We start from the raw sequence: 23,942 nt of genomic DNA, 5'->3' as shown, positions 1-23,942 counted from the left end.
TTTTGCCACTCATCAGTGTGCAATAGCAACTACATAGCACCAGAATTTTCATAGAATATTAGGGTTAGAAGGTACCTCAAGAGATCATCTAGTCTAACCCCCTGCTCAAAGCAGGGCCAATCCCCAAATAGCTCCCTCAAGGATTGAACTCACAACTCTGGGTTTAGCAGGCCAATGCTCAAACCTCTGAGCTATCCCTCCCCTACACAGTCACCATGTTTAGCGCATAGCATGGAAATGACAAAAACAATTGCCACACTTTTCTGTCCAGCTATCTTCTTAACAGTACACCACATTTCAATGTACTTATGCTACTGTTGACATTATACATTATTCCGTTACTGGTGATCAGGCGGGGGCAGGCGCCGGCGCAGCGCGGGGCGCGGGCGGGGGGGCGGGAGCGGGGCCTGGGAGCTCCGGTGCGCATGCCGCGCCATGCGCGGCAGCGGCCGGAGCCGGGGATGGAGCCGTGCGCGCAGTCGCTGCGGGGCGCGGGTCCCCTCCGGCGCGCTCCCTCGTTGCCGCGGTGCCGCGCAGGCAGGTCCGCTCCTCCCGCCGGGCTCCGGTGCCGCTGCCGGCCGCGGCGGGCACGAGCCCACGCGCCCGCCGCTCCCCCAGGGGCCGGAGCCGGAGGGGGGCCGCCGGGGGGGGGGGGGGAAGCGGCGCGCGCGCGGCCGCGCTGCTTGGGGCAGCCTACTTTGTAGAGCCGCCCCTGCTGGTGATACTGCCACCTGGGATGAAAACAATAGGTGCTCAGAAATCTGAAGTACAGTCTTTAAGGCTAGCCCAACAAATTAGAACTAAAACTCTGGATTTGGATCAGTCTGACCTAGCATTTATTGTTCCAGTTACATCTAAGTGTTAAACTTAGAATAAGAAGTTTCATAAGAGATTATTGGCTGGCCTGGGGGTTTAGTGATAATACTGTCCAAATATAAAAGTAAACTTGAATCTCTTGTTTCCTAGGTCTGTGGGATCTTATGTAGGAGATGAGTTTAGAGTCTGGGGTAGAAAGAATTATGATGCTTACTTGAGAGTACTCAAGTACTCCTCACAATTGGTCTTGCTGTCTGCTCTGGAGGAAGCTACATGGCTTCTGTTCTAGCAGAGTGCCATAGTTAGAGCCATCTGAAAAGAGCAGGGCTTTATAGTGTTAAAAGCAAAACAGAGTTTGTCCTCAGTACTGGCCTTGGGCAGCTTAGCAAAACATGAGACCATTATCTTCAGTGGTCTTATCATTGCAGGTGCAGAGAAATGCCCTCCCCTCTGTAGAAGGAGGGAGTAATAGTACATTTTGAGCCAGTTTCTTAACTGGCAGACATCAATGATCAAGGCCAGATCAAGATCAAAGATTGTGTAGTGTTCTGATCACGTATTCCTCCCATCCCTACTGCTTGAAGTCAATGGATCTTCTCAAGTTACACTAGCTTTGAATTTGGCACGTGTATTTTAAAAGCCATTTGGGGCCTTTGCTACAGTGAAACATGCTGTATTTGAATTTTCAACTAAAATGTAAGTGGAGTAAAGAACACAGTAGCTGTAAATGTGTGTGCAACACAACTAACTCTTGCCCCTTGTTTGCAAGGAAAGAGCATGTTTTAAACATTATGTTCCAGGAGCTCAGTGTAAATCAGCTTCTTGATGACATAGAATTCCAGGCCACATTACTGTCCTTTCTTATGTTATCTATCATTTCATAATAATTAGGTGATTAATTCATAATGAGACAAAATGAAATAGAGATGATGATAATGATTATCAACAATTCATAACTTTGTCTAGAAAGATAAGTTCTCAAAAACATCTTGAAGGAAAGCAAATTTAGAGCAAATAGCCATATGGTTTTAATTTCACACATTAAATATTATTACTGAGATTGGCCTAGGAATAATCATTAAATAGATATTAAATTACAGGCAGCTGCCTCAATTTAATAGTCCGATCAATATCAGACTGGTTATCCATATTGACAGAGCTATCTTTCTTTCTTTGATTTGAGAAGCAAAAAATGGTTTTGCATCATCATAGTTAAAAAGAGAAATATAATGCCTTCGGTGATTAATTACCCTAAGGCTGGCAGGAAACAAGACAGAAGCAGAAAAAACAAGATCAGCAAATTCTGCCTGAAGTATGAACAATTTTTTTTTACACATGTAGAATCAGTCATTTTAGAAAACAAATTAGAATCTCAATTTTGCTGTAATACCTAATATTTACACTCCCTCCCCCCCCAGTCCTACTGTAACATCTGTTTTGTATTACAAGAGAATATAAATGTTTCAGTGTTGGTATCAATAGAAGAGAGAATTAATTGATTGATTTAAATAAGGAAGATAAAATCCTGACCCTATTGAAGTCAATTGGAGTTTTTTCACTGAATTCAGTGGGGCCAGAATTTCACCCTGCACCTTTATTAAGTATTACCTATACACTCTCCATTACCTCTGGTCCCAAACACCAGAGAGACAGACCAATATGCTGATTATCAATGCTTTAGTAAAGTTTTGTAGATTTTATATTTGTATATAGCAAGGAGTTACCATTAATTAGAATAACTGTTAATGTTACTTAGGCATGCCAGTATCTGATATCCATGAAACAGCTCCGATGCTTAAAGTTAGGTTCATGTTTTAAATACCTTGCCGAATCAGGGCATTTAATACTTTTTGCTTACAGAATCAAAAAGCCTTAAGGTTCTTCTCTACTATTTCCTCTCAGTTACCAATCCAGGAGATTGTATTAGTTACAGTATGTAATTTAGCATCAAAGGAGTCAAACCACCTTTCTCAAGAGAAGATGGATAGCTTTCAAAACTGATTCAGCTGAGACATTAACTCTGGTAACCTGTTCATCTTCTTCATTTTTTAAAAGAAAAATATGGCCTAATCCATGATAGCACTAGCCTTGGCACATGTTCTTCCCTACTCTCTTATCCCCTGGATGATGTCAGTAAATCAGTTAGCAGATGGAATTTAAAATTCAGGGTCGGAAAGAGCTAAAGTCAGTGCTAGTAGTTCAAGGAACACAATTTATAGCCATCTCCTAGTATATTTGGAAAGCCAGAGAAGGATTGCAAGTTGCAAATATGCTTGCATACCACACTATGTTGCAATATGGTATATGCAAATACAATCTGGACTGAATAAATACAGTACAAAGCAAGCTACTAGAAATCTCATGAAAATAGCTGTAGCCTGGTCTGTATAAAAGAACATGCACTGGCATTTCTCTGAACAAACACATCCAGTCTGACTGTTGCTCTTATATTTTAACAGCCAAATAACAACACAACAGACTTATAATGACCTCCACTTCCACTGAGGCAAGTTGAAAGTCCAGAATTACTTCAGTGCATTTCAGTGGACCTTCACTCCTTTAATAGTAACACTTTTTACAATGCTTGATCCTGAGGCGCGTTGAGCACGTCCAACAAAATTCTATGTGCCCTTAATTCCTAGTGATTTCGGCACCTTCAGAACCTCTTTGTTCATTCCAATACAAGAAGATTCCACTGTGCTAATCCTATCAAAATGCACAGTTATCATCTACCATATTAGCGTCGCGTAAATGCTCCTTTACAAAAAGATCACTGCCTTTCCTTCTACTTCTGTTCCAAAGGCTTGGTCCTGCATGGCACTGAGCTCTTCCAAGAGGTGATGAGCATCCTCAACTTCCATTGTCTCTAAAGAGAGTTGAGGATGTGCTGGGAGATCAAAATTCTTCAACTATAAAAGGGCCCTACCTTGTGCCAAAATATTGGAAATAGCAGCATAATTACACTGAATTTTGTTTGCTCTTAATAAAGTTGTAGCATCAATCAGCTGTGACAGACGGGAAGAAAACTGCAAATGTTTCTATTTGTTTACTGAAGTTTCCAGAAGTGTTTTACCAATCAGGGCCGGCTCCAGACCCCAGCGCGCCAAGCGCACGCTTGGGACGGCATTTTGCCGGCAGGGCGGCAGCCGGCTCCGGCGGACCTTCCGCAGTCATGCCTGCAGGAGATCCACTGGAGCCAGTCCAGCGGACCTCCCTCAGGCATGACTGCGGACGGATCGCTGGTCCCACGGCACCGGTGCACCTCCCGCAGGTATGACTGCTTGGGGCGGCAAAATTCCTAGAGCCGCCCCTGTTACCAGTTAAACAAAAGCAAAAAGACCCAATTTTCAGAACCTGGAACATTCTCACTCCAGCATCAGTAACCACCATCTCCCATGGCTGTTTCTCTGCAGAAAGAGTGAAGTGTACAAAAGGATAAATGTACAAGGAATAGTCCAAGCAGATACCAAACAAGTCTTTTTATGTAGCTCTGACAATACACCTTAAACCTCACCTGCCGTTATCTCACCTATTCCCCTATAACTCCTTTCCTGAGCTGAGATTGCTAGTTGTGCAGAACTGTGCTGAAACAGTACAGAATTGCAGGAATATACATTTCTATCATCTTAGTGTTTCGTTTTTTTTAACATAATTTTTACTTTTTTTTAAAAAAGTAATCAGCGTTTTAGGGTGTATATATATATACACTGCAATCTGAGGTGTGACTGCAGCTTGGACAGACATAACTCCTCTAGCATGACTAAAAATAGCGGTGCACAGTCAACACACTGGTTCCAGCAATACGAGTAGGTCCCCAGTGCACTTGTACAACCTGCAATGAAGCCCCTGCCACCACATCTACACTGCTATATTTTGCCATGCTAGTGTGAGCATTTCTACCTGGGATTGCAGTGTAGACATACCCTGAGTGTACAAGCTCAACCTGTGCTTCTACAAAAATTCAAGCACGTGCAGAAGGTTACTTATGTGAGTAGCCCCATTGAGATGTATGAGACTACTCATCTGAGTGAAATTATGCCACAGAGGTGTAAGTTATTGTAGTACTGGTTCTTTATTTGTGAGATTCTGAAATGGGATTCTAAACCAATAGCCTCCAAAAATAAACAAATGCAGTAACTCTGTTTCCTTTTAATTGCCTTTTTATTATGGAGAAGTCATATATTTCAGTCTTCTTTTTGTTTAGTGTAATATTTCTGAAACAACAAATCATGGAACTGTGGGAACTAAAAAAAAATTCAACTTTTCCGAAATTTAAATTTAAAAACATATACAAACAGAGGCCAGATGTTTGGTTATATAAGGACTATAAACAAATTCATTCATTCCCCTTTCAGAAATCATTAACTAAATGCACCACCATGGAGGCAGACAATCCATCCATCCTCAGCTCTGTAGGGGAGGGAGGTATTTACCCATCCAGTTTCAGATCATTAATCAAAGTCCATCCAAAGTCCAACTGAAGTCATGACTTGAATGACTTAGTGTAATGGGAAACAAAACCCCAGAAACAATGCACTCACTGGCTTCAGTGCTGAAGCATAAAAAAAATTCTAACTACACAGGGAAATTCATTGTGGACTGTCTGAGAAACATATCCTAAGTGTGCAAATGCAGTCAATATGTTATTTAAAATTGCAAAGTATGCATGCATCAAAAACCATACAACCTTTCAAATTTAAACATAGACAACATGAACGACCATGTTTATTATTCTGAGAGAAGAATAAAACCAATATCCTACAGATTAGCTACCTGTGATAGCAACAAAAGAATTGATTTCCCTTTGGTGCCCAGATTGGGGTAGGATGGGAATAGCAGGTAGAAAAACACATGACAGCATTAAAAAAAAACTGTCAAGAATAGAGCAACCACATTTGCAGTGTGCCCTACAGAAGTGACCAGATAACTTTCACCCAAGAGTGTTAAAAGAATTGGCCAAGGATCTCACTGAACCAGTATTGTTGATTTTAAACAAATCTTGGAACACTAGGAAAGTTCCAGACGACTGGAAAAAAAGCTAATGTTTTGCCAAAATTTAAAAAGGATAAATGGGATGACCTGGGAAACTGTAGGACGGTTAGCCTGACATCAGTCCATGGCAAAATCATGGAAAGACTGGTATAGACACAATCAGTAAAAAATTAGAAGATGGTAATATAATTAATTCCAATCAACATCTTTTTATGAAAAATAAGTACTGTCCAACAACCTTGATATACTATACCGCTGTGATCACAGGTTTGCTTGATAAAAGTAACTGTGCTGACATAATAATCTTAACACTTCTGTTGGTCCCATGTGACATTCTGATTAAAAATAGCACTATACATAATCAGTGCATCCCATATCAAATGGATTAAAACTGGTTAACTGATAGATCTCAAAAAGTAATTCTAAATGGAGAATCCTCAAGCAATGGGGGATCTTTCTATTGGGATTCTGGAGGGATCTATTCTTGACCCAATGCTTTTCTACATCTGTAACAATAATCTGAAAGAAAATATAAAATAATTGCTGGTAAAGTTTGCAGAGGACACAAAAATTAGTGGAATGGTAAATAATGATGGGGACAATTATGCAAACTGACCTGGATTGCTTGGAAAGGTATACTCATTTGAACAAACATGTATTTTAACACCACCAAATGCAAGGATACACATTTAGGCACAATGAATGTAGACCACAATTATAAGAGAAAGGACTGTATCTCCTCTGGAAAGCAGTGACTTTGAAAAATATTTAGGGGTTATGGTAGATAACCAGTTGAATATGAGCTCCCCATCTGATGTTGTAGCAAATAAGATGAATGTGATCCTTGGCTGCAGAAGCAAGGGTGGAATAGGGAAGTGGTATTATCTCTGTATACAGCATTAATGAGACCATCCTGAGTCCACTTCTCGTGTCCACACTTCAGAAAGGAAGTTGACAAACTGGAAATGGTTCAGAAAAGAGCTACAAAAATTATTTGATGTTTGGAAAACCTGCTGTACAGTGAGAGCCTAAAGAAGCCCAATCTATTTAATTTATCACAGTTAAGAGGTGATTTGATCAGGCTCTACAAGGAGCTTCCTTTATGAGGAAGATATTTCTATATTGAGAGCTGTTTAATCTAGAACAGTGGTGGGCAACCTGTGCCTCGCGGGCTGCACACGGCCTGTCAGGGTAATCCACTGGCGGGCCACAAGACAGCTGGTTTACATTGACCGTCCGCAGGCACGGCTGCCCACAGCTCCCAGTGGCCACAGTTCACTGTTCCTGGCCAAAGGGAGCTGCGGGAAGCGCCACAGGAGTGGCGAACAGTGAACCGCAGCCACTGGAAGCTGCAGGTGGCCGTGCCTGCAGACGGTCAATGTAAACAAACTGGTCTTGTGGCCCACCAGTAGATTACCCTGACGGGCTGTGTGCAGCCCACAGGCTGCCCACCACTGATCTAAAAGAACAAAAGTATCATGTGATCTCGTGGTTGGAAGCTGAAGTTAGACAAATTCAGACTAGAAACAGGTACACATTTTTAACTGTGAGGATAATTAATCATTGAAAAAATTTACCTAGGGATGTGGTAGATTCTTTCTCCCTTGCTGTTTTTAAGTCAGGGCTAGATGTTCTTCTAAAAATCATGGTCCTGATGCAGAAATTACTAGGTGAAGTTCTTTGTCTTAGGAAGTCAAATTAGACTAAAATATTCATTCTGCTGGCCGTGAAGTCTTTGTATGAAAAATGACAAATTACTCTGGTACATTTTCTCCCAGAGAGAATTCTGCAAAAAAAGAACTTTGACCGAGAAAATCTTGGGCCAATTAGAATCAACTCAAATATATTCTAAAAAGCAGCTAAACTCACCCTTAATTTCCTCCAAACAGGCACAAATGTATATTAATAGAATTATAATCCCAAACGTTTTTGTTTGCTTAAAATCATTTTTTGAAACTACTACACTTCAAAATAGTGCAAGACACTAAATGTACAATTTGCCACAAAAAGGTCTAATGAGGGTCTGAATCTGGAAAAATAAGTACTATCCTACTGAAATGCAACCGTAAAGGTGCATAGTGTTCCAATGAAATAGGCATGGCCCATCTTTCACTAACTGTCCCCTCCCTCCTCTGAACAGCTGGTATCCTTATTCAGGAGCTGTTGAACAGGTGTGGTTTTCCAATTAAAGCTTTACCACAGGGAATATTCCACTTCACGCAGAAAATATGAACCTCAGCAGAGCCTTTTTGGATGGGAGTCTTTGGTATGGAGTTTTATTGCAACATTGGTCGTCAAGTCCTTGTTACAGTGTTCTCTTTTACCTACTCTGTTGAGGGGAAGGGTGGCCCAGTGGGTTAGGACTCTAGCTTGAGTCTTTGAAGAGCTGTGTTCAAATGCCTGCTCCCCCCCAAACTCAGTGTGTGATATCGGACAAGATACTTAGCCTATCTTAAGGCTCAGTTGCCCAGCTGTACTTTTTACCTCTCAGGGATGTTGTGGGGATAAATACTTTAAAAATGATGAGATACTAAGACACCATATTGCAGGGGGCCATATATGAATGATAGATCCATTATTTCACATCAAATATGGGATATCTTTCTTCTGCACATCCTGAAGAATGCATCTCCTTTTGGAAAAATAGCAGACAAATGCATTTGTGATGTTTATTTATTTAAGTTTGTAAGACATCATACACACACACACACCCCCAAAAAAGGGAAGGTGCTATAGAAATGGAAAGTATTGTAAGAAATTTTAGCAATTACATTGAGGGCCACATTTTTATAAACGTGTGCCTGGGGAAAAGATGCATGTCCCATTACTTCATGTGCAGTCATGGTAAATGAGCCATGATCATTAATGTGTGCATGTACTGTGATTGTGTGCACAATTGTAAATGAGCCATGATCATTAATGTGTGCATGTACTGTGATTGTGTGCACAATTGCATTAAAATGAACACAAATTATGCATGCACAGTTCTAAAAATATGAGCTAGAATGTTCCATAATACCTCTGGTAGTCAGCCTATTTATATTTTAGTATTAGACATTGTTTACTCTTTAAAAAGAACAGTATGAACAATTAGATGTGCATTGTAAACCATAAACTTGATTTATAGTGAAAGTGCATTTGTCTCTGCAGCCCAGCTGCCAGTAAATTGAATACACAGTTACAGGATTTTTTTTAACAGTATATTAATGATGACAAAACAAGGCTCCTAAACAACTGCCTTTGGCATCAGTGGTTCAAACATACTCATGTTGCTTTTTAACAACCAAATTAATTCCACATGAAGAGAAATGTATTTACCCCCCCACCTTTTTTTTTCCTTTCTTTTTTTTTTTTTTAAACCCTGCAGACGTCTTGCAGGAAATGGCTTGACATACATTCCCAGGGGAGCATTTGCTGGCCTTTTCAGTCTTAAAGTGCTGTAAGTAAACTGTGTGGTGGTTGATATATTTCTGATTTCCTAAATGCTCCAGGAAACTAATTAACATGTAAAGATTTGATCAAGTAAATTCCATATTTTGATCAGACCATTTGTGCAATTCAGATGGAATGAAGATACATATTAACATTTGTATATCTTTGCTTTATCATATGGAAAATGTCCTAAACACAGATAGTTCTAAAACAGCCTGCTCATCAACTAAATGTCACTGTACAATATCAAAGACAAAAATTGTTCCAGTTAATCATTTAACTGTCCACAAAAGTTCCGACTTCACCTATAAAAGCTTCAGAGGCTTTTTTAATGGTTGGATAAAATTGAGGATAATTTTTCTTTTAGCTTTTTGAGGGGCAAGCTGGATAGATTAATTACTGCAAACTAGGCATAATTTAAATACAGCTCTCCGTTCATATCTAAATCTTGTATCCTCATGGGTGTAATCAGTTCAGGATAAGCTGGGGTCTATAAAAAACCCAGTTAAATAATATTATCTGCCTTTTTGTGTTTATTTTTTATTAAAAACGTGTGCATTTGAGAAGTATAATACTTCACGTAATAAAAGTTGTAGAAGTAGGATTATGAGCCAAATCCCACTCTATTTACTTAACTCAACTTCAGGGGAAGTTTTGCCTGGGTAAGGATGTCAAAATTTACCCCTTTTTGAATAAAATGCCAACCACCTATTCAGTATCAGCCAAATCCAGAGATCCTATTCACTTCAGGAAGATGCCCAGCCACTGCAAGACGTGTAAGTGGGAAGAAGGTAACAAGGACTCTCTCACCACTGTCCACTCAGGAGTTGGCACAATAGCAGTCTTTGGCTCAGGGAGCTCTGGGGCTACCAAGGGATAGTGGGGACCGAGAAGGAACAGGGCCAAAGCCGCACTACCCCTTCTGCAGTGACCAGCTCAGCTTCTGGCTGGACATAGAGGAGAGCGGGTCACACTCCCCTCCGCACTTTCCCTTACTGGTTGGCTGGGCATTAACAGCACAATAGAGTCCTTCATTTTTACTCAGGCAAAGCCCTTTTGCACAGTGGGAGTTTACCCAGGCATAGACCTCTGGCTTTGGCACTTCTTGGTTTTTTTCTGGAAGTTCTCTGTTCCTACCCTAGCCCCAAATGTTTCATCAAATTCAAAAGAAATGAAAAGTGCATTTCAGCCCCTGAGAAGGCGGCGATGTGACAGATAGAATGGATTGTTTTTCAGGTCATTGCCTTTTTTTGTGCAACAAGGAGCAACTTCCTCTGTAGACTTGGAAAAAAAACTAATCTCACCAAGCCAAATTCTATAATCTTTTCTCAGGCAAAACTTTTAAATTTTTAAAACTGGGTCAAATTTTAAAGTCTTTACTGAGAAAAAATCCAATTAGCTGTAATAACTGTTTTCTTGAGTAAGAATCTCAGGAGGTGGTCCATTACCTTTGAAATTTTGTCTGAGTAAGAAATGGGAAGGGACTTGAGTTTTTTTGGGGGGCCCAGGTTCATAAGCACCTGAAAAGAGTTAGGAGCACAAGTCCCATTGAAAGCTAGTGAGACTTTGTATTCTGAACTGCCTCTGATGCTTTTGAAAATCCAGCCCTTAGCTAGCATGCTACTATCAATCAGGGCCGGCTCCAGGGGTTTTGCCACCCCAAGCAGCCAAAAAAAAAAAAAAAAAAAAAAAGCCGCAGTCGCGATCTGCGGCAATTCAGCGAGAGGTCCTTCGCTGGTCCTTCACTCCTAGTGGGAGTGAGGGACCCTCCACTGAATTGCCACCAAATACCTTTTTCTTTATTGACCTCTCCGGAGTGACCGCCCCAAGCACCTGCTTGCTAAGCTGGTGCCTGGAGCCGGCCCTGCTATTAATACAGTTAGTTCATGCTGCAGGTATTTGCTCACCTTGAGAAGACAAATCCACTAATGAAAGAATGAAAAATGTGAGTCTTAAAGGTGGTTTAGTAATTTTTAGCTAGATGTGTAAATTACATCTTAATTTGATACGGTCAAAATCTGCACCCCATAATACCCATACAATCCCATTCCTGGAGTTTCATGGGTGAAAGAGAGCAAAATTTGGCCTAAAGTATGTAAAGTAAAATAATTTCCTTTTCTTACATTGTTTCCGGATTTTAATGAAGAATGCTGCAGAACAATCAGTTAAAGCAGGTTCCCACTGAAGCACTCCAGAACTTGCGCAGTCTTCAGTCTCTGTAAGTATACTTGATAGTTACATTAACAACGTAATATAGTGTAGTATAATTTATAAGGTAATGTTGTTATCAAATAGTATATTTGGTCAACTTTTTCTTCCCAACTCCCTTTGAATTCATTTTCAGCTACCAATACTTCAATTAAACATCAGAAGTGACTTCATGTGACAGTTGCTTTACAGTACCTTAAGATGGTTCAAAGTCTGAGCAAAGATGCACTGCACTGTGATACTTACTGTTCGGTCAAGTATAATTGGAAATAGAAATTGCTTTCATGACCACTGCTGATCTTTCTCATCATTAAGGTTTCCTGAAGAACACCTTTAATATATTTTTAAATCTCTAAATGACATTGTAATTAATTTTTGTTTTACAACACTGAAAACACTATTAATTCCCTTTTGTGTAATATGCTTGAATCACACAAGGCAAACAGGTCCCCACACTTATATGATTTGTCTGTACCATATTAGCCTTGTCTGTGAGCCTCCATTTTATCAGAACTATTGCCCAGGTCCAGAGACCAAAAGTTACCGTTAGCTGGCTGTTTAGTGGCTTGTGTGAAGTGATATGAGTTGTCTTACGGTAGTTCCCAGTAGACAAGTAAGAAAGGATAGTCTTGTGGGTAACACAGGAGTGGGGGTCAGTAGATAAACATTCTATTTCCAGATTAGCCGCAAACATCCATTGTGACCTGGGCAAGGAACTGGAGTCTAAAGTTTCAAAAGTATTGACTAATTTTGGGTGCTGAACTCAAGACATCAAGATAGCCAGAGCTGGGCACTCAAAATCTTAAGTGCCTTACATATGGGGACATGTGAAAATTCAGACAGCAGCTTCTCAGTGCTTCAGTTTTTCCCATCTGCAGAATTGGTGTAAAGCCCATCCTCTTCACAACGGTGGTGGAGGCATAATTAATCTTTGTAAAATTTTTAGGTCCTCGTGTGGAAGTCACTAGAAAAATTCAAATATTTAGTGTCACAAAAACCATTACCACAGTTTGCACTAATTAGCAACTTCCCTGGGAGTCTGCAGAGAGGATGAGGACTCGGAGGACATATAGACAATGCTATAGACTGGCTTAGGTCAGAGTTGAGAATATTGATGGGGGTATTGTGGAAAAACTTGAACTCTCTCACATTATGCTATAGCCTTGTTCTGTGTATAAAGAGAAGACTCCAGTGTAGCGAATATCTTTTGCATACACTAAATTCAGACAAAAATTTAAAAAAAAACTGAAATTTTTTGTAATGATTTCAAACATAAAATGACATCTCTGTGACTTTCAATAATATATACATAATCCTGGGCAATATTATTGCCCATGCATTCTTATGTCTGTCTTGGACAACATTTGGCTTCTGTATTTTCAAAAAGTTTATTACAGATGCTAGTGTAAAGCAATCTAATAATTGTTACTTCCTTCAGCGACCTTTTTCTTTATTGACCAGAGACAGTGTAAAATATCTCAAGCATATGCTTTTAAGGTTATTCTTCTTTCCTTTGATTTTCATGCGAGTCATGAGAAAACTGTGGTCTAATGACTACATTTGATTTTTCCCCCTTCTAAACATAAAAATCATATCTTGCTAAATCTCATTATTCTATAGGTATTCGGGGCTAAAACACGACAAGGCAGGCAAACAAGGGTTTTTTTGTTGCTTTGAGAGAGACTGTGGAATTTTCAGCACCGTTTCTAAGTAAAATGACAGTATCTCTCATTCTTTGTTGAGAATGTCTTTCCCTGAGGTGGGAAGGAAGAAGCTGAAGAAGAAAACCATAGGGTTATGTGGTCTGTGTAAAAGACTGGTATCTGGTGACAGAATTAAAATAAAAAAAGAATGACAGAGGCCAGTAAGAACTTTAAACAGCTGTGTAGCAGACAGAAGATGGAGTGATAAGGGCTTGTACAGAAAAGCTACTATCAGCTGAAAGAAGATCATTGGCAAGAGTGAACTCTGAGGAAAAGAAAACCATGATTCTTTTGTTTGTTCCAACTGGGTTGTGCCTGTCAGATAAAGGTGTGCGGAGATTCAGTTTTTTGTTTCAGAGAGTGTAGTAATTTCTGTTCAGAAGGTGACTCTTGCTTTGGTTTCTGATTTACAATAGGAATTACTTTTTGAAACCCTTGGAATAACAGAAGTTCTATCAAAAGAGTAATTAAAAGGTTAAAAGCTCTTAGAAACCTTTTACCAAAGCAAAGTTTTCTTTAGGATAGCCAGGTTTAGTATTTATTTATGTTTAACTTTATAGTCTGGCATGATTTGTGTGAGCCTCATTAACCCAGTCCTTAGGCTAGAGTAGTTGTGAACTGCTGAATGTTGGTGCCAACTCTCTCATCCCTTTTTTTTTTTTAACCCTAAAAATATTATGTTTAGGGGTGGGTAGCCAAGCTAATTCTATTGCTGCCTTAAACGATGTGTAGCTGATCACGTGACAATGCTAAATTCATTTTATTAGTACAAAAAGCTACAACTTTTCCCTGCTTACTCATAGCACCAGTTTAATAGCAATTGATTTATTTATGCATAAAAATATACATTATAGGACAGTCTTTTCCTCCATCCTCTGGTGTATAGATATGTTTTAATCCCCAAAACTGAATGAATGTATTGGAGAATCAAGCAACAATTTCTTCCACACTTTCATCCAACTTCTGATGGTACTGGCATTTGTTACTGTTTAAACTCTGAATTGCCTCGGTTGCCTTCTGCAGATCTTCTTTCCTGCTGGTGGTGGCACTTTATCTTTCAGTTACCATAGACTTTTATTTAGTGAGGGGATTAAAAATGTACAGTCCACAGTACTTGCATACTGTATGAATTAATTCTTTAACTGATTATGACTTACTTTGCTGGAAAAAGTACTGCTCCGTGAGGCAGAGTCCTCTGCTCATGTGCAGCCTCACTAAAATCAGTGCGGTTCTGTTGACGCACAGAACGCTGTCCCTGCAGAGCAGCTTTCAGGATCAGGGCCTAAATTGTGATTATCCCAAACCAGCACTAAGGTTTTCCTGTAATTTCACTGAGGTTCCAATTCAGCTCTGAGTCATTGCTTTGCTCTCTTACTTGGCCTCATTCTTATTGGAAGCAGCCTTAGTTCTTTTGAAATTTGAGTTACAAATATTCACATCATAATATTCACCTTTCCCAAATGCTATGCTATACACACACATTACACACCCCTTATTTTCTAGGATTTGTATTTTGTAAATATCTTGTGATGCCTGCAAAATATATATATATTTGCAGGCAACACAAGATATTTAGAAAATACAAAATCCTAGAAAATAAGATGTTGACAATAGCGCACAAAATAGTTTGTACATACTGAAGAACTAGGATATGCTTTATTTCACCTTAAACAACAAAAATCTGGGGAGAAAAATGTAAGACTGTTAACCTGTCATGTGAAGCCAATGGAGAATGCACACCTTATTTCTTTAATTAAAGATAAAAATAAAACAATCCTTAAAACTCAGGATATTAAAATCCTCGTCAGTTTTACAAGGGACTCTAGCTCCCTTGTCAAGTATGAGGATGTACTAGTTCAACAGTTCTTAAAGGCATTGACTACCCTAGGTTTGAGCCAAATGATTACGTGAAACTCAGTGTTTCTGAATCACATGAGGGTTTGAAGGAACTAATCAAAGCACTTTCATTCTGGAAGTGCCCAAGTCATAATGGATTCACATCTGAATTCTACAGAATCATGCCTTATAGCGTACTGTCATTTTCATCTGAAGTACTGTATGAAGTGAAGGGAAATAATGTGAAATACTAATCCCAACAATAAGATTGCCATTCATTTCTGTTACACCCAAGAAAGGAAAATCTGTTTTCAAGTATCATGGCTAAATGTAACTAATATTATCACTGATATGCCAGGACTAAGATATTTGTCTGTAGTGTTTGCCAGCGTCACTTGTGTGCTGTCTATCTTACCTTATTCACCCTGAAGTTTCTTTAGAACAGAGCATCAGCTGGTGCTCTTAGTTGTTTGCATACTGCTCAGGACTCTGGCATCCCCATTCTTGCCATCTGCCTTGATGTCAAAAAGGTATTCAACAGGGTTGAATAAGCATAGATGTTCTAATGCCCCAGAGATTTTTAGATGTGGAAAATTTTAATAGAAAAGAATTGTTTCTGAAAATGTTAATGCAAGATATAATATACATGTTTACGTACAACTAAAGAATTTGCAGACCTCCTTATATGAATGTTATTAATTAAAAGGAAAGAAAATCTTACATTCATAATGAAGAAACTTTTTGATTATTTTAGCATTGTATACAAAGTTCTGAAACTTTGATGAAACTTTACGCTCTGTTTAGTCTCATGTTTATACACCATTATTAATGAGTAACTTTACGGTTGCTCAGCCACCATGGAAATAGCCAAAAAATCAATGACATAGTAGGCAGTGCTTTCTTGCCCATAGCTCACTATTCATAAAAGGACATTAACAAGCAAAGAAACACATTCCCGGTAATATGGATCATTTACGCCTGCTCCCCTAAAATTCAACAGGAGTTTTTCTATTGTCTTCAGTGGGAGGAGGATCAAGATAAAAAGATAGTTCCTATACTAAACAGAACAAACTTCTCTCCTGAATTTATTGTTGTAAGTCATCCTGACTTTACAGGATGCAGGATATGAAAATAGTACCAGTAAGGTTTCAATAAGATTTTTTTTTTAAGTTGCCCAAAGCATTTCTTAAATAGTTTTTATTTGTCTTTTATCTATTTGGTATATACAGGGTACATTATCATCAGGTTTGATGTCACATAAAAATTTAAGTGGAAATTATCTGGGATTTTTTCTATAATTCATTTGTGGCTAGAGTTGGATGGGAAATGGAATTTTCATCCCCCCAGATATTTTGACATTTCAGAATTAGTTTCCATTCTGAATTGGAACAAAAAAAAGGAAATATTTTAAAGAAGGAAAAAATCCAAAGAGGTTTGATTTGGCATTTTGAAATGGAAAAAAATGAAATTGTTTAGAAATATCAACTCGATTTTTTATTCCTTCAAATGCAAAACTGGAAAATGTAGTCAAAAATAAACATTTTCTTGTGAAAATGTTTATTTAGATGAAGCCACATTTTCCTACAAGAAAAAATGTTATGCGAAAAGCTCTACCCATGTTGCCACTCAGGAGGGATCCCAATCTAATGATGATTAAACTTTATTCCTCATCATACCATGACACATTATCACTATATAATAATCAGTGAAACTTGTAAAGTAATCATCCTTCCTAGGAAACATGCAGTCTTAAAAGTTGTCTACATTCACATTGAGCCTGATCCTGGCGTGCAGCTGATTTGAAGACTAAGCTTGACAAGTTTATGGAGGGGATGGTATGATGGGATGGCCTAATTTTGGCAATTCATTGATCTTTGATTATTAGCAGGTAAATATGCCCAATGGCCTGTGATGGGATGTTAGATGGGGTGGGATCTGAGTTACTACAGAGAATTCTTTCCTGGGTGCTGGCTAGCGAGTCTTGCCCACATGCTCAGGGTTTAACTGATTGCCATATTTGGGGTCAGGAAGGAATTTTCCTCCAAGGAAGATTGGCAGAGGTCCTGGAGGTTTTTTGCCTTCCTCTGCAGCGTGGGGCACGGGTCACTTGCTGGAGGAATCTCTGCAGCTTGAGGTCTTCAAACCGCAATTTGAGGACTTCAATAACTCAGACATAGGTTAGGGGTTTGTTACAGGAGTGGGTGGGTGAGATTCTGTGGCCAGCATTGTGCAGGAGGTCAGACTAGATTATCATAATGGTCCCTTCTGACCTTAAAGTCTATGAGTCTATGAGGTGAAGCTTATTTGTGTACGTGCAAAGCTGTCTTAAAGATCACTTTTGCATTCCCCTCATTCTGCCACGTCTGTGCTGGGTTGGCCCCCCCAGTGCAATGTTAGAGCAGCCTAAGGATCACTCTGTCTTACACTGGGCTGCAGACAGTCACAAGAGGTTGGAATAAAACAGGGATCCGCTTAGCACAGGGCCATCCCAACCAGCCCTCCTTTCTTTGATGCACTAGCAGAAGGGAGGGAGACTGATGTGAGCACCCTTAGGCTGGCTACATGCCACGGGAAGATCACCGTTACTCTAGGGGATGCTCCCTGGGCAGGTTCAGCCAACTGTAGGACCAGATTGCATTGCATCAGAGATCCAGGCGCATTGAATGTAGTTCTGCTTCACCTTAGTGGAAAACCACCTCCATTAAGCAACTGATTTTGTTGGTCCCTTTAGTGGGTACATGCAATGTGGAGTTTGTGGCACAGCCAGTGAGAAGAATCACAGACAGGGTTTTTGTTCCACAATAACGACAGTTTTATGTTTAAGAGAAATATCCTCTGACCCTGGTCCAATAGCTGTACCCCTGAGAACAGCCTGTAATGTTTCTATGCCATACAGTACACATTTGCTGGTCAGCTATGAGCCTTCCAATTTCTTAATTTATGTTCTTCCAACATGTATTAATAGTTTTCATATTGTCACTGTAGCAATTCTTTGGACACTCAGCCAAAGAAGAGAAAACTATCACAGCTTCTAGACACAAATCTCTGACGTGGTCCAGATCTGCTCTCATACATTGTACGAGCCGCACACTAGGCCTAAGGCCCAGATCATTTCCATCCAAGTGAATCACCACCATGACTGGCAGATCACAGCCGCTTAAGTCCCTGGTTAGATGTTGCAGAGTGGGCAAACTCAGATGCCAACACAGGCCACCTATCTCCACCCAAATCAGTCCATAGTCAGCAATCCCCATGTCATGGTTTGACCCTGGCTCTCCCACAAACTTCTGCAACCTTGTGATGCAAGAATCACCCACAGTCCACACATTGGCAATCCTGGCATCACACATTTCTTTTCCCTCAGTGGTCAAGGTATGTGTACTGTCAATTCCATAAAGTGACTGCAGAGAAACCCCCTCGAGTGCACAGTGATTCTTCCAGACTCTACATTTATGCAAGTGAAGAAGTGAACGTGTTCTTAGATACCATTCTCAATGAGCTAATCAGTGGGACCTGTGGACCCCAGTTTGAGAAACACTGCTCTAGCCATTTGTCTGCATTGGCACATGTGTATTGTAAAAACTGTACATTTTCTTAAATACCATTCTCAGGTTAGGTCCCCCAAATATTTATAGGTTCCATGCATTATCTTGGGTAAAATTTGACAGAATTAGACCATTTTGACCCAAATCACATCAGTAGTGTGATCTCTATCTCTGTGCAAAAACAAAACAAAACAAAAACCACGCAGAAACTTTTTGAAAAAATGGCTACTTTGTGGGGGGCTTGTATTTCTACAACCCCTAGCTCAAATTACCCCAAATTTGGGTCATTACCCCTCAGTTGCACTCTTCTGAGGCATATCAAATTTCAAAGGAATCCAATTAAGCATATTTATTTTAGAGGACTTAGAAAGGTCAATCTTTAAACAGAAGTTGTGACACAACCTTAACTATAGTGATGGACCAACACCATTATAATCTTGTCCCAGATCCTTGGGCATAGTTTGGGAGGTCCAGGGAGTCATTGCCCCTCCCACAGCAATCCTTGGGCAGGCACAGAATTTGCCCCCCCAGTCAATTGGCCTGACTGGAGCTTCCATCCCAAAATATAGTAGTCAAACTATGCCTAAGCCCAGATCCTGTATACGCTGACCATAGTCCAGAATACCAGTAATAGTTATGGAAGGAATTAGTGTTTTATTCTTAAATCTGAGAGTCAGCTCTTTTACTTTATCCACTTTTAGAATTCTTCATGAATAGTAGCTTTACATGAGCTGCAAAACATATGGTCAGAGCATACACAGTACAAACAACTACAGTGGACTACATTCTGCATAATTTAAGCATTTACTTTGGACATTTTAAGTGAGCTCGTGATAAATATCATGCTAGATGTCATTTTATAGGCTGCCTATCAGAAGAGATCAAATATTTTTGTATCCCTAAGTTGGCTTTCTTTGGAATACAATAGATCTTTTAAACTGCCCACATGTTAACGATATATTTTAAATTATAAGTAAGGTCATGTTTATGAGTTAATGGGTTTAGTTTTGAGAGTGCCAAAACTTTGATCAACACGAGTAAAAAAATTGGCTGAAAACTAGGATTTTGCTCAATGTTTTATACATCAGTATAAATTATTTATATAATGCCAGGAAACATAACCATAATGAAATGTTTTATTATCTGCAAGTAGGAAAATGGTACTCAGGAATTTATTTTAAAAAATGATTAGATGACAAAGAAACATTTGTTGGTCATACATTTTAAGAGCACTTGTAAGTCCTGCAACTACATTACATACTGTATAAGTCATAGTAGCTTCTTGCTTTGCCATATATTGAAACAATAAATTCACCTAGCTTTGAATCACAATTAAATATGACTACATACACACACATACAGGGGACAATACCATTTAAATTTGGGAATTTACACTTTCAACTAACTCAATTTCTAAATTTTCTGTAAAATATGTGGAAGATGAAATCCTGATCCCACTGAAATCAAAATATTGCCATTAACTTCAGTGCAGCCAGGATTTCATCCATAGTTTCTGTATCATCTAAAACAACTGACTATACCTAACTTCTATCCTGCAACCCTTGTGCATGTAGCCCCTTTGGAGTCAACATGTGCTGCAAACTGAGACCCCACATGAGACAAGATGTTAATTGCAATACAGTAACAGATTTAAATTGAATAAAGCCTCCGTTCTTTAATCAGTGTAACTGTCAAACTAGTGCAACTATAACTCCTTAGTTTACATACAGACATCATGCAGACAAGAAATTTACTTCTAACCAAACACAAAGAAACACCATCTATTCACTCAAATTATACCTTATTTGAAAACACAGGCAAAGTATGTTGTTGCCTCGGGAGTGGGGGAGGTACAGCATGGGTATTTCTAAACATTTCCAGCCTCACCCATTGTTGACAGACCCTTGAGTTATTTTGGAAGCTCTGTCTCTGCTGCTTGCCATGTCAGTTATTATAGTGAAAATTTAATTGTATAAGGGCTTTGACACTGAACTTTATAAATTTGTTCCAACTGACCTTGTCTCAGTTATTTGCCAATCTGGCACGGAGCCTTAGAATTCATTATTGGTTCTCATGCAGTAGGTAGAAGTACTATGGACTAGGAGACACAATGGACCCGACATTTTACATGACTGTAAATGAGGAAGCACTTTAATAAAGAGATTAGTATGCTTGCCACAAAGAGTATTCATTCCCCTCTCTCAAATGGACCCAGTTCAGGTTGTGAAGGATTACCTCCTTACGCTCAGGGTGCATCTGTTTGTTCTGTAATGTTTTCAAACATGCTTTTGAAAATTCACTACTGCTTCCTTTTAATAACATCCTGTAAACTGGCAGCCTGAACAAAAGGGCTAAATAATTACTTTTGTAGTGCAAACAAGTGTGCAAAGTCATTAAAGCAGATTAGAAGTAAGTAGAAGCATAGAAGAGTTATGATAAGCATACAGATCACATATATGTTCCCTGACATTTCAGAAAATTGATGTGTTCTTTCAATTGTGCTCTACCAGGAGCACAAAATAAAAATAATTTTAAACCATTGATTATATAGGGCCTGATTCTTATCTCAGACCTGTTTATACCCTTGAAACTGCATTGATTATTCCTGATTTACACCGGTGTGAGATCACAATGAGGCCTGTAGAATCTAGAGAAAAACAAATAGTCTGTTGTGCAGTTGTTCTCCCTGTGTTGGTTCTGCAGCAACCAAATTGCTTTAGTTTTTCCTATGGATGAAACCAGCTCATTGGTAATGCTGGTGCAAAATAAAAGGAAGTCATCTCTGCCTTGCAAATGACACATTAACTTCAGCCTTCATTAGAAACACAGGAAGAACCAATATTTCACAAAATGTAATAGATACAATTAGTCAGAAATAAAATTTTCTTTTCAGGCTTCTAAGATGGTGCTGAAAACGATGGAGAGTCAAATGCTTCTTTCAGTTATGCAGAAGCAATCCCATGACCCATAGACATAAAAATAACGAAAGTCTCTCTGAATGAGTTTCTTACCTAGTTTTTAATCCCATAAGGTGACTGAGAGCTCAGAAGGAGAAATAAACTCATTGCTCAGCCCATGGAGGAGTGCCCTGCACCATTCAAAAGTGACCCCTTCAGTCCATAAAAGGAGTCACATAAGACTGTTGACCATGGTGTGGGGCCTCAAGGACCAGAACGTAAAGTAGAAGAAAATGTGGATATCTCCAGAGCACCAACAGGGGATGTGATAACCTTCCCCCCACCCCCACTTTGGAGCATACTGTACTTGAAAATATCCTTTTAGGTCTCTTGTGTTGATTCATTACATTTTTCTCAGAGTCAGTATTCTAAATTTCTGGTTTTTTAGACGTCTGGATGCCAACCACATCAACTACGTGCCACCCAACTGCTTCAGTGGCTTGGTCTCTCTTAGACACTTGTGGCTGGATGACAACTCTTTGACAGAAATTCCTGTGCAAGCTTTTAGGAGTTTATCAGCACTTCAGGCAATGACACTGGCATTGAACAAAATACATCACATACCAGACTATGCTTTTGGAAACCTCTCCAGTTTGGTAGTTCTGTAAGTTTTACTGATTTTTTAAAATGATTTTTGCAAGACCTTGGCCTCTTTGTAATAAATTATTTCAAGATGCAATGTCTAAATTAAGCTTTGTAAGAGATACTTTAAAACTAGACTGCCCAAAAAATGTGAAATGATCTGTAAACCTTGAGGTTGGTTAATATGGGCTATTGTTTTATGTTATAGTTTTAGCATTAAATTCATATTTTGGGCTATAAACCTGAAGTTTGCCCTTTATTCTTGCACTGTGTTTAAAGCTATAACTTTTGCAACCTTATTAAATGACCTTTCCACTCCACATAATGTAAAGATTTAACTTGCAGATATGTTTATTTATAACGATGCAGAGAATTAGTGGCAAATAAACTTCTCTTCAGAATGTCAGTGAAGAGATAAGTTGAAAAAAAAAGGACTTTTGTATCTTAGCTATTATTTATAAAATCATAGTACTGGAAGGCTGTTTACATGTGTACACATTTTTACTTAAGATTATAGGGCAATATTGACAACATGAGGCTAGGGCGGGAAAAGGAAATTAACTCAAATCTCTAAAGGACTAGAAGGATAGAATGCTAACAAGTATGAGCTGAGAAAGTTCCCTTCACAGACAGTTTGTGTAGATATCTACATAACAGTAGATATGTTCCCTTACCAGTATTACTAAACAAAACAGATACAAAATTCACAGAAAATCCTGGAAGAAATTCCAGTTTCTGAGGAATCATCTTCAGATCTTCTGGGACTATCCCACATTGAAAAAACTTCTGCTCTATTATTAGAAAAATTATTCAGGATTTATTTCAGGATATGCTGAAACATGGTCATTATTAAAGACATTCATGGTTTGTAGGCAGCACGAAACCATTGCATGCAAGATATTAAATATATTTTAACATATTCTAACATGCTGATCCGATAGCCATGATGCAAGCCTTTGGGACACTATGATTGGATTATTTCAGTGCACTTTATTATAGGCTACCATTGTGATGGGTTCCTCCCACTGGGGTACAACCTGGAACTGGGGTATCACTGAGACCTCTGTCTCACTAGCCTGGGCTCCCTCTTCCCCCCTCCCCCCGTGATGCTGTGACAAGCTACAGTCCTCTCCAGGACTTGTACTCACACTGACACACCCAGCTGCAGTTACATGAAGGCTTCTCCTCAGCCACTCATAAAATGACAATGGAACAACTCCAGTGAGCTCCCCCACCCTCCCAGCTCCACAACCTATAACCCCAGAGCTGTACCGTCTTGCCCTGGTCAAAAGTCTGACCAGTATACATTTTTTACCCAGTCCACCTAGGGTGACCAGATGTCCCATTTTTAAAGGGACAGTCCCATTTTGGGGGACTTTTCCTTATATAGGCGCCTATTACCCCCCACCCCCACCCTGTTTTTCACAATTGCTATCTGGTAACCCTAAGTCCGCCCCTCCCTCGATGTGGAGAAGACAACAATGCCCCAGCCCCTGTTCCTGAGCAGATTCCCCACACACTTCAAGCAAACCACACGCAATCTAAGTGTTATACACTAGTAAGGATTTGAATCAAGCAATGTCTCACCCTGTTAGTACAAACAGTTCACCAAGCTTCCATACACAGAAAAGATTCCTTCTTTCCCGCCTGGGACCAGCACTCCCCGCAGTTCAGTCTGTGTTTCCAGGTGTTCTGTTGTGTAGGGAGTGAGGCCTCTTGGTGATGTCATTTCCCCCTTTTATAGCTTATTCCAAGCCAAGTTCCCAGCCCAGTTTATGGAAAAATACAGATACCAAAATGCAGTTCAGTATCATGTGATCTAGTCACGACCCCTTGCATGCGCCAATGAGTCATGGCAGCCATTATCCATA

The 23,942-nt window shown here is 39.5% G+C and overlaps 1 protein-coding gene across 4 annotated transcripts in view; it reads left to right on the top strand.

Moving 5' to 3' along the window:
• Positions 1–23,942, top strand: part of LGR5 (leucine rich repeat containing G protein-coupled receptor 5) — a 122,577-nt gene that overhangs the window by 67,968 nt on the left and 30,667 nt on the right. For all 4 annotated transcript variants that reach the window (XM_039500081.1, XM_039500073.1, XM_039500084.1 and 1 more), the window contains 3 exons: positions 9,176–9,247; positions 11,387–11,458; positions 21,878–22,093. In XM_039500081.1, coding sequence (XP_039356015.1) covers positions 9,176–9,247; positions 11,387–11,458; positions 21,878–22,093 — 360 coding nt within the window. The remainder of the gene's footprint in view (positions 1–9,175; positions 9,248–11,386; positions 11,459–21,877; positions 22,094–23,942) is intronic.

The sequence above is a fragment of the Mauremys reevesii genome, linkage group 1, assembly GCF_016161935.1.
Source record: "Mauremys reevesii isolate NIE-2019 linkage group 1, ASM1616193v1, whole genome shotgun sequence".
Classification (NCBI taxonomy): Eukaryota; Metazoa; Chordata; order Testudines; family Geoemydidae; genus Mauremys; species Mauremys reevesii.
This window is presented reverse-complemented; position numbering and strand designations above follow the sequence as displayed.